The sequence below is a fragment of the Pseudoliparis swirei genome, chromosome 15 (genome assembly GCF_029220125.1).
Source record: "Pseudoliparis swirei isolate HS2019 ecotype Mariana Trench chromosome 15, NWPU_hadal_v1, whole genome shotgun sequence".
In the NCBI taxonomy this organism is placed as follows: Eukaryota; Metazoa; Chordata; class Actinopteri; order Perciformes; family Liparidae; genus Pseudoliparis; species Pseudoliparis swirei.
In genome coordinates, this window is record NC_079402.1 from 1862328 (window position 1) to 1880873 (window position 18546).

Below are 18546 nucleotides of genomic sequence, written 5' to 3' on the forward strand. Positions count from 1 at the left end.
TCACTTGAAATTAATCATAAATACCCTCTCTACATAGGTAATGTGTGAATGACTATTCTCTGGTGTTTAATGAAGTCTCTACAGAGGTGTGTAGAGGCCCATCTCCAGTGTTCTAGTGGTACATTGTGTTATCGCCTTAGAAGACTAGCAGAGGGGTAGAAAACCCTTGAAAACCCTTTTTATGTGAGCGCAGCTGAAAACAGTTATGCTGCTGAGAGAAGCTATAAAACTGGCCTTCCTTTGAGCCTCAAGAAGAACAACATTAATATTTACTATAAACATCATTATTTATAACCTCCTCAATGTCTTGACTATATTTAAAAGTGTGTAAAACACAACAATGTCTGTGTGACCCCAAACGTCTGAACGGTGGTGTGTGTTTGGATAGAATTCACACCGCTGAACCAGTACCTGGAAGAGGAACTGCCGGCTCCTCAGGTAGTCGGCCAGGATATCCAGCATCCGGACCATCTGGGAGAAGATGAGCACGCGGTGGCCTTGGTCCTTCAGGCGCACCAGCAGCTTGTCCAGCAGGACCAGCTTCCCACTGCTGCGGATCAGTTGCTGTCGGGAGGGGGAAACCATTCCTGCTCCGTCCTCTCCAAAGAATGTGAGGACGCCGACGTGCACTCAGCTCATGTGGTGATAATCTCTATTTGTCTCCGCCCCCCTCTATGTGTCCCACCCCCAAAAACACTATAATCTACTATATAACATACTACATAATATAATATGTGAAAACACTATAATATATTATACAATATACTAAATAACATGTGAAAACACTATAATATACTATATTATATATAACATGTGAAAACACTATAATATACTATATAATATTCTATATTATATAATGTACTATATAACATGTGAAAACACTAATATACTATATAACATGTGAAAACACTAATATAATATACTAAATAACATGTGAAAACACTATAACGTGCACGAGGCACAGCGGACCCTCGCTGAACAGATACGGTGTGTGGAGCGGACCTTCCCGGACTCTTTAGTTATTGTACTCGGGGATTTTAACAAAGGAAACGTCAGCCACAAACTCCCTAAATATAGACAGTTAATTAAATGCCCTACCAGAGAGAAGAGCATTCTGGACCACTGCTACACAACAATCAGCAGGGCCTATCACGCCGTCCCTCGAGCTGCACTGGGAAACTCTGACCACGTCATGGTTCATCTGATTCCCTCATACAGGCAGAGACTAAAGCTCTGCAAACCTGTGGTGAGGAAGTTCAAGAAGTGGACCAGTGAGGCTCTGGAGGATCTACGTGCTTGGACTGTACTGACTGGGATGTCTTCAGGACTGCTACCAACAGCCTGGATGAGTACACAGAGGCTGTAACTTCCTACATCAGCTTCTGTGAGGACAGCTGTATTCCATCCAGCTCCAGGGTGAGTTATAACAACGACAAACCCTGGTTCACAGCGGAGCTCAGGAAGCTAAGACTGCAGAAGGACCAGGCATTCAGGAGTGGGGACAAGGACCTGTACACAGAGTCCAAATACAGGTTTAGCAAGGCGGTGAGAGATGCTAACGACTGTACTCTGAGAAACTGCAACAGCAGCTCTCAGCAAACGACTCTGCTTCTGTCTGGAGAGGCTCAGGCAGATCACCAACTACAGGCCCAAATCACCCCACTCCATGAACAATGTGCTTCTGGCAGTCGAGCTCAATGAGTTCTACTGCCGCTTTGAAAGACAATGGAGCAGTCCTGAGACCATCCCCACAGCCACAGACCATCAGCCCACCCTCCCCAGCCCATCAGGGCTCACACCTCTGGAGCACCCTCCATCAACTCAGCGACGACCTCGTCATCCTGGAGAGAGCCGTCAACAGGCTGTTCAAAAGCAGAACCCCGCAAAGCAGCGGGCCCGGACTCCGTCTCCCCTCCACCCTGAAGCACTGTGCTGACCAGCTGTCTCCGGTGTTCACCGACATCTTCAACACCTCCTGGAGACATGCCACGTTCCAGCCTGCTTCAAGGCCTCCACCATCATCCCGTCCCCAAAAACCCAAGATCACAGGACTCAATGACTACAGGCCCATCGCCTGACCTCTGTGGTCATGAAGTCCTTTGAACGCTGGTCCTGTCACACCTCAAGACCATCACCGACCCACTCCTGGACCCCTGCAGTTCGCCTACAGAGCCAACAGGTCTGCAGACGACAGTCAACATGGCCCTTCACTACATCCTCCAGCATCTGGACTCCCCAGGAACCTACGCCAGGATCCTGTTTGTGGACTTCAGCTCTGCTTTCAATACAATCATCCCGTCCCTGCTGCAGGACAAGCTCTCCCAGCTGCACGTGCCCGACTCCACCTGCAGGTGGATCACAGACTTCCTGACCGACAGGAAGCAGCACGTGAGGCTGGGGAAACACGTCTCAGGCTCCCGGACCACCAGCACGGGTTCCCCCCAAGGCTGTGTTCTTTCCCCTCTGCTGTTCTCCCTGTACACCAACAGCTGCACCTCCAGTCACCAGTCCGTCAAGCTCCTGAAGTTCGCGGATGACACCACCCTCATTGGACTCATCTCTGGTGGGGACGAGACCGCCTACAGGTGGGAGACTGACCACCTGGTGACCTGGTGCAGCCAGAACAACCTGGAGCTCAACGCTCTGAAGACAGTGGAGATGGTTGTGGATTTCAGGAGGAATGCAGCCCCACCCGCCCTCTCATCCTGTGTGACTCCCCCGTCGACGCTGTGGAGTCCGTCCGCTTCCTGGGCTCCATCATCATCCAGGACCTCAAGTGGGAGCTGAACATCGGCTCCATCACCAAGAAGGCCCAGCAGAGGATGTTCTTCCTGAGGCAGCTGAGGAAATTCAACCTGCCAGGGAAGATGATGGTACAATTCTACACGGCCATCGTTGAGTCCATCATCTGCTCCTCCATCACCGTCTGGCACCCTGCAGCCACAGCCAAAGACAAGTGCAGGCTGCAGAGCATCATCCGCTCGGCCGAGAGGGTTATCGGCTGCAATCTGCCTTCCCTCCAGGTCCTGTTCACTTCCAGGTCACTGAAGCGGGCCAGAAAGATTGTCGCTGACCCTCCCACCCTGGACACTCCCTGTTCGAGTCCCTCCCCTCGGGGAGGAGGCTGCGGTCTATCATGACAAAGACCACCCGCCACACCAAAAGTTTTTTCCCGTCGGCAGTCGGGCTCATCAATGGAACCCGGGACTGACTGACTGTCACCCCCAGGACTACCACCTCTTCTTCCACCTTCCTCTCTCCTCCTTCTTCCCGCTCCTTCCTCTTCCTCCTCCTCCCTCTTCCTCCCACTCCTCCTCCCTCCTCCTTCCCTCCTCCACACACGTCACTTTAACATGCACTTTAACTTGAGGCCTCCTCCACACACATGCCACTTTATTTGCATGCACTTTAACTTAAACACACGCCACGCGTAACATACACTTTTAACTAAAACACACCACTTGAAGCACACACCCAAACACTTTCACATTATTTGTTGTCTTTCTGTCGTGTTGATTGTTGTTTGTTTGTCATGTCCAAATGTTGCACCTTCCACCAAAAAAAATTCCTCGTTTGTGTAAACATTCCTGGCAATAAAACTGTTTCTGATTCTGATAATATATAATATACTATATACTATGCAACATGAGCCTCCTGACTGTCCAGACTGAGCGTACCTGCAGGGCCTCGGCTCTGGTGAGGAAGTCGATGTCCTCCGGGTGCTTGATGAGGTAGCAGTGGTTGCAGCACTTCTTCAGCTCCATCATGATGTTCAGGAAGCCCGACGTGCTGCCTTTGCCTTTACTCAGAGCTTTGTAGTTCCTGGTCAGGATCCACCTGGACACACACACACACACAACATTAGAATCAGCAGCCAATCAAAACGCTCCTCACACTTCAGATGTCACAACACGTCGTTAGCGTGTCCAAAATAAGCCGAGGAGGAGCAACTAACATCATTAAAGTTATTATTTTGTAAATCTTTCTGCAAAGTTGCATTGACTCGGTAAACAGTTAATATTTGGTGAAGCCAAATGATAAAACTATGATGATGCGTTCAAATGCAGACAGGGAATTATGAACGTTTACTTTCCAACACCAGCTCTAAGCTGTAAATAAAATACAATTAGAACAACTAATGCAAAGATGTCTTTAAATACAAATAAAGAAATGCGTTGGAATGCTAACATTTGACATTTTAAAGCTGAAATATAAAAGAAAATGTGTCTTTAGCTGAATTGTAAGCTTTTAAAGTTGAAAAAGTTTAAACAAATTTGAAGAGTTGCTCCATAGATTTCCATTAATGTTTTATTCCATAGAAAAATTTAGAATTTGATAATATGGATAGATAAAAAATATACAGTATTAGTTGACGGTTATTTCAACATTTAGAAAATGAAACGATTGAATTAGCTGAAAGTATGAAGCAACTTTAAACTTTTAAAAGTTGAAGATTTTCTCCATAGGAACTAATGAATAAAAAAAAAACATGAAAAGATTTAAAAATACAATCGTTTGAAAAGTTAGAAATATGAAAGGATAGACCCCTCATGTCCTGATGAAGCTGAATGTTTTTATATTTGAATGGTTTCTGAAGCTGAATATAGTCAGATCTCCCCGTTGGGTCAAAGGTCAAAGGTCAAGCTCTTACTTGTAATACTGTTTCTGGATGGCGCTCATCTCCACTCGGAGGATCTGCTCCACTTTGGCAGGAAGAGATTTCTCCACGTCCTTCTTGACGCGGCGCAGCAGGAAGGGCTCCAGCTCCTTGTGCAGGCTCGTGTAGCCGGAGTCACAGCCTTTACCGTGCGCCTCGTCGAACAGCTCCCAGGAGTGGAACCTGGAGGAGCAGGAGGAGGAGCACAACATCGGTCAACTCGTAGGACAGGAAAGAGAACAACGTTCCTGGTTTAGTCCCCCGAAGAGGTACCGAATGGATTCAGAGTCCCACAACGGGTTCTTGATACGCTTCTGTACCACGACTAAGTCAGACTCTTCTCCGGAGACACTGAAGGGCCACAGAACCGTTTCCTTGAACACGCTGCAGTACCCCCCCTCGCCTGTAGGAGCGGCCAGTCAAATCAACGTGCACTCTTTTCGTCGTGTCACTTCAATATTTTATTTTATTGCAGAACAGAAACAGAAATTAAACTCATATTAAAGAGAAAAGCCTCTCTTTGTTTTGATACACGGTTCTTTATATTTATATGTGGTTCTTTACACGTGGTTCTCCATATTAATATGCCGTTCTTTATACGCGGTTCTATAAATGCCAGTCCCAATATGCGGTTCTTTATACGAGGTTCCCTATATTCGGTTCTTTACACGCAGGTCTTTATATCAATATGCGGTTCTTTATATTAATATATGCTTCTTTACATGCGGTTCTTCATAGTAATATGCCGTTCTCTATAAGCGGTTCTTTAAATGCCAGTCTCAATATGTGGTTCTTTATACACGTCTTTATACGTGGTAACCTATATGCAGTTCTTTACACGTGCGGTTCTATACATCAACATGCCGTTCTCTATATGCGGTTCTTTATATTAATATGCGGTTCTTAATATATGGTTCTTTACATGCGGTTCTACATATTAAAATGCGGTTCTTTATACGCTTGCCGAGCACACCTGGCTGGACCCAGGTGACACCCGCTGACGTCATCATGTGATTAACACCGCGCTGGTCTATACGTCACTCGACTTTAACACGGTTATAACCGAGGCGTGGCGGGGGGCGGGGCCTACTTCTCGGGCATGATGAAGTGCAGCAGGGACCACAGCTCCTTCAGGGAGTTCTGCAGCGGCGTCCCGGTGATCAGCAGCCGGTGGTTGGACTTGAAGTCCATCATGGTCTTGTAGAGCAGGGAGTCGTCGTTCTTCAGCCGGTGAGCCTCGTCCACGCCGATGAAGGCCCAGTTCACGTTGCCCAGGAACGACTGACGGAGCACAGACGGGTCGTTACGTGTACCGGTAACATGCGGCGCCAGAGACGCCCGAGGTCACGAGCCGGAGGCGGAGCTACTGACCTTGTCTTTCAGGAGAATCTCATACGTCGTGAGGAGGATGTTGAACTTCAGCCTCTTGCTGTGGCCGTGGATCCACTCGTGAGTCCTGATCTGTGGAAGGAGACGCAAAGAAATGCGAAGACGGTGATTCATCGCCGAAACAGAGGAGGTCAAAGGGCAGACCTGACCCTGAGGAACATCACGCTGCCCCTGAGGTCACTAGAGGAAACACACGCCCCGTCATGTCCTCTAATTAAGAGAATTTAATTATTTTTTGTTGTGTGTATTGTCTGTACTTGCTATAGGTACACACAACAAAAAATTAAATAAATATAATTTTAAATTATATAAAAAAATAAAAAAAATAAAAAATGTAACAACAATAAATAACCACAAGGAAATAAGAATTAAATTGAATATGATCGTCTGATTTATGTTTTCTGTTTGTTTTTTTGTTCAAAAAATGTAATAAAACACTTGGAATCTGTAAACTACTGCCTAATAGTTTTATTATTGCCCAATAGTCTTATTGCCTAATAGTCTTATTATTGCCCAATAGTCTTATTGCCTAAGTCTTATTATTACCTAATAGTCTTATTATTGCTTAATAGTCTTATTCCTGTCTAATAGTCTCATTATTGAAATTTATATATTTATTATTTTTAAACAAAAGGTTAAATGTTATTTCACAAGTCTCAAAAGTGCCCCAATTTATCTTTAATGCTCTAGATTTCAGTCATTTTGGGAACAACGGCCCCTAAAAACATGTAAATGCCTCCCTGGTGTAAACCTTGTGGCAATAGAACCGGTTAGAACCGGCGTACCATGTTCCTGCTGCTGATGTCCCCCAGGTAGACCACGAAGTTCATGTTGGGGGCCCACAGCTGCATCTCCCTCTGCCAGCAGGTGAGCGTGGAGAGCGGCACCACCAGCAGGAAGGGCCCGTACAGCTGGTGGTCGTTGAACAGGCAGTTCAGGAACGAGATGGTCTGGATGGTCTTCCCCAAGCCCATCTCATCGGCCAGGATGCAGCTGTTGCCTCTATGGGAGAGACGGAGGAAGAGACGGAGTGAGCTCATATCCATACACATGATGGGATGTATTACTGTTAGACAAAAACTTAAATTTTCAACCCTTTATTCAAAACAGGGTCCGTACGGTCATGGAAAACCTGGAAAAGTCATGGAGTTTTTAAATGGCTATTAGCAGGCCTAGAAAAGTAATTGAAAAAAATAAAATCCAAAAATATTTGGAAAAGTAATGCAAATTTGTTTTATTCCAATTTTAATTTACACGGTATATATACGGTATGCTTTGGAATTCTCATTGTTAGTTTCAATACTCCATCTTCTCACTTTGTCACGTATAGAGTTTTCACAAAATGTTTAATCATGGAAATTTGGTTTAAAGTCATGGAAAGGTCCTGGAGACCCACTGGTCAGCATGGTGATGAACCTGTTCACTGGTCACCATGGTGATGAACCTGTTCACTGGTCACCATGGTGATGAACCTGTTCACTGGTCACCATGGTGATGAACCGTCACAAACAGACTGACAACTTTCCTCTCCTGAGCAGTGGTCCCCATGTGGCCCCGCCCCCTGAACAATATCCGATTTATTATTTTTTTCACCTGGCCCGCTGCCGTTGAGATTGCAGTGAGACGCAGAAAAAATGTGAAGTGGTGCTCTTCACAATAAAACATCTTTGATGGGACGTGTCGCGTCTCGGCCAATCAGCGTTCAGATGTCCACAGCGTTTGGGAAGTTGGGTTAGCTTGAATGTTAGTCCGCTACATCTGCTGCTGTCACGCTGCCTCAATACTAACAAAGTACCCGTACGTTAAACACGATGTGATTTAGCATATTTTTAGTATCGATACTTCATTAAAAGAGCGATCAGAGCTCACGCGCTGCTCCGCTCCGTTAAATGCTGTCTGCACGCGCAGCGCTCACAGCGAGTCGTGGCTTATCTCCGTTGCCTTTCTCCGTGGAAAAATATTTTCCACTATCCGCCACGGAATAAATAACCACGTTTTCTACGTTATCCTCTTGTGGAAAAGCCACACACGTCGTGACATGTAGCGCCCTGGTGTCTGGGGTCATGACGTCACCCGGAGGCGCACTCAGCTCCGTGAATGTCTCCGACGACGTGAATGACTTCCGCATCCAGCTCCACGTGAGCAGCAGCAGCCAATTAGATTCATCAACAGCGGAGCAGCTCAGCGCTGATTGGCTCTCACAACGCAGCGTTCCGTCTCTCGCTCCGCTCTTGTTTCTCCTGCGCCGCTCTGCGCTCAACTCAACTTTGTTTATACTCCGTGACTTACTGAGCGCCGTAATAATCGCGCGACACAACGAATCGATAATGAAATTCGTTGCCAACTATTTTAATAATCGATTTTTATCGATTCGTTGTTGCAGCCCTAGGTGAGACTGGGGCAGGGAGAGAGAGAGGTGAGACTGGAAGAGAAAGAGGTGAGACTGGAAGAGAGAAATAGGTGAGTCTGGGGCAGGGAGAGAGAGAGAGAGGTGAGACTGGGGCAGGGAGAGAGAGAAAGAGGTGAGACTGGGGCAGGGAGAGAGAGAGGTGAGACTGGAAGAGAGAAAGAGGTGAGACTGGGGCAGGGAGAGAAAGAGGTGAGACTGGGGCAGGGAGAGAGAGAGGTGAGTCTGGGGCAGGGAGAGAGAGAAAGAGGTGAGTCTGGGGCAGGGAGAGAGAGAAAGAGGTGAGACTGGGGCAGGGAGAGAGAGAAAGAGGTGAGACTGGGGCAGGGAGAGAGAGAAAGAGGTGAGTCTGGGGCAGGGAGAGAGAGAGGTGAGACTGGAAGAGAGAAAGAGGTGAGTCTGGGGCAGGGAGAGAGAGAAAGAGGTGAGACTGGGGCAGGGAGAGAGAGAGGTGAGTCTGGGGCAGGGAGAGAGAGAAAGAGGTGAGACTGGGGCAGGGAGAGAGAGAAAGAGGTGAGTCTGGGGCAGGGAGAGAGAGAGGTGAGTCTGGGGCAGGGAGAGAGAGAAAGAGGTGAGACTGGAAGAGAGAAAGAGGTGAGTCTGGGGCAGGGAGAGAGAGGTGAGTCTGGGGCAGGGAGAGAGAGAAAGAGGTGAGACTGGAAGAGAGAAAGAGGTGAGTCTGGGGCAGGGAGAGAGAGAGGTGAGTCTGGGGCAGGGAGAGAGAGAAAGAGGTGAGACTGGGGCAGGGAGAGAGAGGTGAGACTGGAAGAGAGAAAGAGGTGAGTCTGGGGCAGGGAGAGAGAGAAAGAGGTGAGTCTGGGGCAGGGAGAGAGAGAGGTGAGTCTGGGGCAGGGAGAGAGAGAAAGAGGTGAGACTGGAAGAGAGAAAGAGGTGAGTCTGGGGCAGGGAGAGAGAGAAAGAGGTGAGACTGGGGCAGGGAGAGAGAGGTGAGACTGGAAGAGAGAAAGAGGTGAGTCTGGGGCAGGGAGAGAGAGAAAGAGGTGAGACTGGGGCAGGGAGAGAGAGAAAGAGGTGAGACTGGGGCAGGGAGAGAGAGAGGTGAGACTGGAAGAGAGAGAGAAATAGGTGAGACTGGAAGAGAGAGAGGTGAGACTGGGGGAGGGAGAGATAATTTAAACTAACAAAGATAATTCCAAAGTGTACATTATAACCTTAAATGACTCAAATGAATGAGACAATAGATTGATTAAAAGAATAAACATTTATATAAATGTTTATTCTTTTAATCAATCAATTGTTGAACTCTAAACTTTTGCCACTTTACATTTTGAGCGTCTTTCTTTTAAAAACATTAATTATTTCAAACTCAATGTAAAAAAATGGGAATAGAACAAATTTCCAAAAATTTTGGGATTTCCATTTTCTTTTCAAAGACTTTTCAGGACCTGGAAATAAACAATTTTTTAAAATCCCAGGACTTTCCCAGGTTTCCCTAAGCCCCGCCCCCTGCATGACGCCCAGTTGACGCTCAGGACTCCTTACTTGCACCAGGAGTGGGCCATCCAGTTCAGGCTGTCCAGCTGGTAGTCCCGGAGCTCCAGGCCGTCGCCTCCGATGTAGCTCGGCTGCTTCTTCATGGGGAGAAAACGCGGCCTCTGTTTGAGGACCTGCAGGAGGGAACGCCGGTCAGGGACACGCACAACACAGGTGCATTCTGGGAAGTGAGGAGATGTCACAGCAGAACCAAACGACCACGAGCAAACATCCAGTGAGGACTCTGAGCATGCATGAACAAGTGAGAACATTTGAGAGGCGAGAGGTGAGACTGGGAGAGAGAGAGAGGTGAGACTAGGGGAGAGAGAGAGAGAGAGAGATATTTAAGACTGGGAGAGAGAGAGAGGTGAGACTAGGGGGGAGAGAGAGAGATAGAGAGATATTTAAGACTGGGAGAGAGAGAGAGAGGTGAGACTAGGGGAGAGAGAGAGAGAGAGATATTTAAGACTGGGAGAGAGAGAGAGAGGTGAGACTGGGAGAGAGAGAGAGGTGAGACTAGGGGAGAGAGAGAGAGAGAGAGATATTTAAGACTGGGAGAGAGAGAGAGAGAGAGAGGTGAGACTAGGGGAGAGAGAGATATTTAAGACTGGGAGAGAGAGAGAGAGAGAGAGGTGAGACTGGGAGAGATGAGACTAGGGGGGAGAGAGAGAGAGAGAGATATTTAAGACTGGGACAGAGAGAGAGGTGAGACTAGGGGAGAGAGAGAGAGATATTTAAGACTGGGAGAGAGAGAGGTGAGACTGGGAGAGAGAGAGAGAGAGGTGAGACTAGGAGAGAGAGAGGTGAGACTGGGAGAGAGAGAGAGAGGTGAGAGAGAGAGATATTTAAGACTGGGAGAGAGAGAGGTGAGACTGGGAGAGAGGAGAGAGAGAGAGAGAGAGAGAGAGAGAGAGAGAGAGGTGAGACTAGGAGAGAGAGAGAGATATTTAAGACTGGGAGAGAGAGGTGAGACTGGGAGAGAGAGAGAGAGAGAGAGGGGTGAGACTAGGGGAGAGAGATATTTAAGACTGGGAGAGAGGTGAGACTGGGAGAGAGAGAGAGGGGTGAGACTAGGGGAGAGAGAGATATTTAAGACTGGGAGAGAGAGGTGAGACTGGGAGAGAGAGAGATAGAGGTGAGACTAGGGGAGAGAGAGAGAGATATTTAAGACTGGGAGAGAGAGAGGTGAGAGAAAGAGGTGAGATTGAGAGAGAGAGAGAGAGAGAGGTGAGACTGGAAGAGAGAGGTGAACCCCCCAGGTGAACCACGTGTAGGTCCTCCTGGTCCAGGTGAACCACATGTAGGTCCTCCTGGTCCAGGTGAACCACGTGTAGGTCCTCCTGGTCCAGGTGAACCACGTGTAGGTCCTCCTGGTCCAGGTGACCCAGACTAAAGCCCCTCCCCCTTACCTTGCAGTCCCTGGACGGGATGAACTTGGACTGGTTCCGGCTCATGTAGTTGTCGATGCACTTCTGGAACTTCCTGCCGATCAGCGCTCCGTCCTCCCAGCTGCACTCCGAGTACGGAAGGCCCTGCCACTTGCACAGGTAGTCCGGGTAACCGGCCGCCGACTTCTGGTTGGAATGTCCTGAACGGGAAGAAGGAATCCGGACTGTTTAGTGGCCCTGACCCGACGGCGTGGAGCGGGAGCTCACCTATGATCCGCTCCACCAGCTGGTACTGAGAGTGAAGGTCGTCCATCATCTCCTCCTGACAGTTGAAGTACTCGATGTCCTCGGGGGAAGCCGCCTTCAACCTGAGGAAAGGACAAAGGTTAGAAGAGGAGCAACGAGAGGCGCTAAATAAAACTCATTTTAAAAATCAGTTAAGACGGATATGCTGCGTGGGCCAGGAGGCGACGGTTTGAATCCCCCCCAAGAAACTAGGAAACACCGACCCACTAATGTTTCTATGGAGCAACATTTAAATAAATGAGGAACGGTTAGGTTTAAAAAGGAAATTTAGGTTTAAAAGGAAGTTAGGTTTAAAAAGTATGTTAAGGAAGCGTAGGTTTAAAAAGGAAAAGTAAGTTTAGATTTAAAAGGAAGTTAAAGCATTTAAAGAGACAGCGCATTGGACAATGAGCACAGTGAGCACGCCCCCTAGTGGCGTTAACGCGTAGTGGAACAGTTGTCACAAAGCTTAAAGCTCTCGCTGTAGTAAACCTGCTCTACCATCTCTTCTTCTCCTGGTCCTTCTTCTTGAAGTTGTCCAGCTTCTTCATGCCCTTGACGTTCTGCAGCTTGAGCGTCTCCTCCGTCTCCCAGGTGTTGTGGATGTGGGCCCAGTTCTTCCACTTGATCAGGTACTGGATCTCGCCGGGCTCCTTGATGGAGATGAAGTTGATGTTGGGGTCCCCGTCCGCCTCCACGGCGTAAACAGTGGTCACACTTCCGGTCGCTGTGAGGAGAGAAAATGTAAAACATGTATATATATATATATAAATACACACTCATCCTTAGGACTAGGCGGGTTTTTCGTCATTTCGTTAGCTCCCTTGCTAGCCTCGTTAGCTTCCTTGGACCCTCATCCCTCTCACTTCATGTTTACCAAACACACGTTTATTAAACCTTTATTTACCTGGACCTGGCTAACTAGTCAAGTCATCGATTGCGTGGCCGTGTTCTTTACCTCTTCTCCTTCCTATCCGGCAGTACATCACTCGCTCCAGGGTCTCGAACTCGTCCTCCTCGGGCTGAGGAACGTCTTCGCCCAGAACCTCCACCAGGTCGTCCGAGTCGGTCTTGAGCTCCTCGTCCTCCTTGTAGCTGACGTTGACCGTGGCCTGCCGCCGCTGGCCCGACGACGACGTCTTCTTGTAGCCGTCGTCGTCGGAGGACGAGGAGCTCTTCTTCTTCTTCTGTTTGCTGCACTTCTTCCCGTTGCGGTAATTCATCCTGAGACCAAAACACACGAGTTAAACGGTCACATGATCCACGAGTAAAGGGCCGAGGTGAGTGGCCACAGAGGGGAATAGTTGAGATAATAATGTAACCGTGCATCGAGTTTTAACCGTATGAGATACTAAAGAATAACCGTTACAGATGGTATAGTTGTTATTATAATAGTTCAGTGTTCTGTGAAGTTGGAGGAGCTCACAGGAGATGAACTTTAAATCCCCCATGAAGGTTGAAGCATATCAATACTCCGGTCTTTAATAATTTAGCTTTGGGGCCCGTTTGAGAGCTCCCACAAAAGAACCACGATGTGGTTTGTCCCTTCTGGGCTGCTGTAGAAACATGCCGGTGCAAGATGGAAGACTCCCCATGCACATAGAAAAAAGGCCTTTTTAAGCTCTTGAACACCGATGAGTCTTAGAGGTTGTTATGCACTAAAGAAAATAATTTAATATTCAATTAATGCCTATAAATACTCCTAAAACGTGTCACTGTTCCTTTAAAGGATTTGAAAACAGAGCATGATAAAATAAACACTGAATAAGCAGAAAGTATTATAATCGTTAATTCTAATATAACATGACAGAAAGTACCAGGAAGATTAGAGGGAAACCAAACTGTCCACGTACTTCGTCGGAGGCTTTCTGCTTTTGATTTTGTGACTGGGCTCGTAGTCCGACGCCGTTTCGTCACTGTTGGCCTCCGCCGACGAGTCCGACCCGGAACCAGAGCCGGACCCAGAACCCGATCCAGAGTCCGAGGAGGCGGAATTTCTTTTTCGTTTGGACCCGCTCGACGAGTCGGATCCGTCGCTGCTCGACGAGTCCTAGAAGAGGTCCAAGACAAAGAGGTTCACGTCAGTTTGTGGTGCACCGGACATTCGAGCCGAGAATGAAGCCTCCAGATGGAGCAGAAATGGTGCATCTGGGATCAGCTGGAGCGAACCTCATCAGATCCACTGTTGGAGGAGCTTTGTCTCTGCTGCTGCTGCTGCTGCTGCTGCTGCTGGAGCTGCTGCTTTCGGAGCATCGCCGATCTCTGCACCGCGAGGATACTGGGGTTGGACTTCCAGAACTGTAATCAATGAGTTGAGTGGAAAGTTAGTAAAAAAGCAGCGCGTCAAACACCCAAAAAGGGAACCGTGTGCACACTAGCGCTGCTCTGAAAATGTGTCATGTGACTACAGCGCCCTATTCATACAGCGGGTTAACGAGGCTAACCCTAAGTGAGTCAGGCCGCCGTTGCTTGATTCTGTGTGAAAAAGCAACGGCTGCATAACAGCGGAGCTTCTTTATGGGAGTATTGCGTAATCGCAGTGTGAAAGGGTCGAAGGTCAGACCATCAGAAACCATGAGTATGAACTCATGACGTAACGTTGCCATAAAGATGCAAGATATGTTACGTTTCTTGTGACAAAAAGTTTCAATGTGTGCTAATTTCATCTAAATAACTTTTCTTTACCTCGGCTCCATCGATGTTGGACTTATTTGGCGGTTCCATCTTCTCCTTCGATTTCTCCGCGTCAGAATCCGACCCGCTGCCAGAGTCCGAGCCGCTTCCTGAGTCGCTGCTCCCCGATTGGCTGCTGCTGCTGGAGGAGCTGGAGCTGGAGCCCGAGGCGGAGCCCGACGCCGAGCCAGAACCAGAACCGGATTCATCGTCAGAATTACTGTCACATTTAAAAAGAAAAATGTATTAAACATATATGTGTGAGTTAGCATTTAATAGAGGACTAATTAAGAGAGGTAAATCAGTTTCTCATACTGGAGTCGTCCCAAATATTTTAAATACCGTTGTCACTATAATACCGAGAACAAAAAAATTGATGCTTTTCTAAATATTTGTGGTCTTTATTAAACTTTACTGGCATCCATTCTGGCACTGATAAGGTGATTAATCTACATCTGTGTCAATGTAGGTCAAGCGGCACCATAGATGCATGGATGCCTATATGTGTGTGTGTGTGTGTGTGTGTGTGTGTGTGTGTGCAGATTTAAATTGGATTATCCGTCATCCCGTTAGAACATCCGTCTGTAACTTTCTAAGACGCGTCTCTTTGGAGAGAAACTGAAGATGGGGTATGAAAGTATTCGTGTCCACTCTAATGTGTACAAATAAGGGTCAGATACATAGTTAATATAATCCGAGATGTCACGCGTATAAAAACAAGTGTGTCCCTATTGGGTCGGTTCATTTACCTCGATTCTCCACTGCTGTTGCTGACACTTTCATCCTCGACGCGTCCAGCCATGTTGAAGTCCACAATACAGACCCCCCCCCCACCACCTGTAGTATTGTGCTCCACGTGGTCAACCTGCATGAGAAGATACACATCACATTAGATGTTGACTGTCTTTATCAAAGCTGTGCAATGGCATTAACTCAGGGTTCATTCACACGTTGACCAATCTGGATTTCCATGACCAAACATTTTGTGAAAAAGTGAGAAAATGAATAATGACAATTGAATGAGAGAAAATAGTTTGATTAAAAGTGAAGGTGCGTTCACTTGCAGTGCGATGCGAGCGTATGTTGGCTTTAATATTTTGAGCATCATTCTTTGAAAAACATATTAATTATTTTAAATAAGCATAATGCACATATGAATATAACAAATTTCCATGACTTTTCCAAAACTTTTGGGATTCCTCCCCCCCAGGACTTTTCCAGGCCTGGAAGTAACCACTTAAAACCCCTGTAGCATCATGCCTGTGTGGGGAGGATGTGGTGGTGCTGCAGGAGCATCAGTGCACCGTCTCTGGTCCGCGTGCAGCTGTCAATACACCGGAGAACCACATTTAAAACTAGTTGGTAGTTTTTTGCTCTGCGTTTTAGTTTCCAGGAACATTAACTGTCCCAAAAACAAAAACACTTGTTTTGCGTGTTGTTTTTTAAATGAATAATAGTTCAAACGAGAGGACGCGCGAGTGGCAGCAGCTCCGTGTAACGTTCACGTAACCTCAGTGTTCGCTGAGTCGGTCCACCTCACCGCAGAGGCCTCTCGGGCCTGCGCAGCGGCAGCGTGTGTGCACGTTCACGCGAAGCGGCACGCGCACTCCGAAAACACGAAATAACCACGTTAACCTCAGACAACATGTAATAAACAGACTCGTGCCAAACCTGTACGTCATCAAGTCTTAGCGGGGCTAAAAGTTAGCCCGAAGCTAACTCAGCTAGCACCGGCTAATGACGCCACCGTTAGCTATTGGCGGGGTCGGCTGGCACTGCCAACGCGCCACAAGGTATTCCATCACCAAATCACAAAAGGGAACAATAAGCCGCAAACAAAGTCAACAATATCGTGGTGCTACCTTTATAGATTAATATTGGCCACTTTAACGCGACATGTGCATCACCAACGTTATCTCTCATGTGTTGTGCTAGCTCGTATGATGATTTTCTGCGTTACACAATCATAACACTTTTTTTTTTTTTAAACCAATAAAAGCAATAGTTAGCGTTATAATCACATATATAAATGCGTGGCAACCACGCGGGTGAAACGTTATATTGTGTGTTAATACGCGAACGTTAAGTTACATGAGAACTGTGTTTTTGTTTTAACTCGCGTTACGGGTTTTAAATGTCGTTGCCCGTCTTGTCCAGGTCACACTCGAAAAATAGATTTGTAATCTCAATGGGTTTTTACCTGGTTAAATAAATAAAGATTTAATAAACGTGTGTTTTTGGTAAACATGGACAGAGGGATGAGAGTCCAACGTTTACCGAGGTTGCCAAGGAAGCACGAGGCTAGCGGGAAGCTAAGGAGGCTAGCGAGGGAGCTAACGAGGCTAGCGGGGGAGCTAACGAGGCTAGCGGGGGAGCTAACGAAATGACGAAAACTTTGCGCTAGTTTTATACTTTGTAGCATGGACCCGCTGGAATGGTCGCTCCCCGGTTGTAGTCGACACACAGCGTGTGGCCGTAGACCACATTTAACCACACACAAGTGTGAGTATTGGTCGTAGAGAGTACGAAACTTATTTAGTATTCATAAGTTAAAAAAACCCACAAACGAGCTAAGCGAACTTCAGCCTCTTCCATCTTGTTTTCATTCGCCGCTCACTTCTCGCGGCTTTTACCACATCAACATGCAACGTTAGCTTTCCTTCTTTCTCACCGAGCTGCGTGATAAGTAACTGTGTTACCTGATGTTAATCACGGTTACCTGCCGACTCCAATGCGAGTGTTGTTTTAAATCCGCTTTTCCGCTTCAGGAGGTCCTTTTCTTCTCTTATTTTTAACAAGCAGAGGAGCTAGCAGCTCGCAGTAGCTAACGGGAGCTAACGCTAGCTTTGGCTAGCTGGGCTAGCTTTCTCTCCCAGTCAGGGAGATCAAGCCCCGGACGATTCAGTTCGGGAAGAACTGGCGCCTCGTTGGTTTTTTCTCTCCTTCCAAAAACCCGAATAAGATGTAATCGAAGTCTCGCCGCTCGCTGGTCAACTGTGACTGTAGAAAGCTGGCATTTCAATCCAGGGTCTTCCGACAACCGGCCTCCGCCATGACGCCGTAGGGTTCACTTCGCTCGGAAACCCCGGACAGTGACGTCACGACTGTGCGCCGCATCGGACACAGCGAACATCTGGCGGCGGATAATAATAATACTAATAATAATAATCATTTATTTTACATAGCGCTTCTCTAGACACTCGAAGTCGCTTTACAGTCCAGAGTCCAGTAGTCATACACACACACAGTCATCCCGGTGGTGGAGCTACATCAGTAGCCACAGCTGCCCTGGAGCAGACTGACGGAAGCGTGGCTGCCAATCAGCGCCTTCGGCCCCTCCGACCACCAACATTCACATCCATACGAACCGGGGTGAGGCTGCGGTGCATGTCTTTATGATGGTGGGGGAAACCGGAGTACCTGGAGGAAACCCACGCAGACACCATGCAAAATCCACACAGAAAGGACCTGGAACGACCAGGATTCGAACCCAGGGCCTTCTTGCTGTGAGGCGACAGTGCTAACCACTGAGCCACCGTGCTGCCCATGGATGTTTCGAGAAAAATAAATACTCGCACATAACTTAATGTAACGAGACACGGATGTGTTTACAAACAATGGAAATGGCTGCAGAGTGGGGTTTACTTTTATTTATTAAAAACACGATTATTTCATTTTCTGAGTCATTAACCCGGCAGATAAATGTGTACATAATATTTTTTTTAACAGCTTTGAAAGTATTGACTCCTGCAGCAACAAACATTTCACTGGACTACTCCACCTCGGCGAAGGGTACACTTTGAATAGTATTGGGTGTGTGGCTCGAAATTAGGAAGAATAATTCAGTATAAAATCATAGTGAGAGCAAATATAACATTTAAAAAAGCAAACGAAATAAAATGTAAATGTACTCGTGTAAAGTAATACTACCTAAAATGTCAAAGGATATAAGGCATGTGGCAGACTAAGTGCAAAGTGTGGTGATGTGCAATATATAAACAGTTAGTTTGTGTGTTGTAATTGTTTATCAAGGTCTGTGAAGTGCACACAAAGTAAATAAATGGAAAAAAAGACAAATAAAAGTAATATTAAAAGTAATATGCGCCAGATGATCGCCATGAACCTACCACCTCAAACATTGATTCTTGAAGAGATTTCCATACAGGTCTTTTTTGGAGTAGAATTTGAGTTCCAGGAAATGTTTTATTAAATCAGGTTTAAATTAATATGCTATTATGTTGTGAATACAAGCA

At 47.0% G+C, this 18546-nt stretch overlaps 1 protein-coding gene across 1 annotated transcript in view; it reads right to left on the reverse strand.

Annotated features, from left to right (window-relative positions):
• The window catches only part of chd1 (chromodomain helicase DNA binding protein 1), a 29522-nt gene extending 11928 nt beyond the window's left edge, over nt 1-17594 (reverse strand). Inside the window, exons 1-16 of the mRNA XM_056432102.1 lie at nt 16993-17594; nt 15043-15158; nt 14306-14513; nt 13790-13918; nt 13474-13670; nt 12579-12844; nt 12122-12347; nt 11603-11703; nt 11357-11535; nt 9957-10081; nt 6832-7048; nt 6029-6118; nt 5748-5938; nt 4652-4840; nt 3678-3837; nt 412-564 (exon numbers count right to left, since the gene is read on the reverse strand). Of these exons, the coding sequence (XP_056288077.1) occupies nt 412-564; nt 3678-3837; nt 4652-4840; nt 5748-5938; nt 6029-6118; nt 6832-7048; nt 9957-10081; nt 11357-11535; nt 11603-11703; nt 12122-12347; nt 12579-12844; nt 13474-13670; nt 13790-13918; nt 14306-14513; nt 15043-15095 (2484 nt within the window). The 5' untranslated portion in view covers nt 15096-15158; nt 16993-17594. The remainder of the gene's footprint in view (nt 1-411; nt 565-3677; nt 3838-4651; nt 4841-5747; nt 5939-6028; nt 6119-6831; nt 7049-9956; nt 10082-11356; nt 11536-11602; nt 11704-12121; nt 12348-12578; nt 12845-13473; nt 13671-13789; nt 13919-14305; nt 14514-15042; nt 15159-16992) is intronic.
• Between the last annotated feature and the right edge of the window lie 952 nt (nt 17595-18546).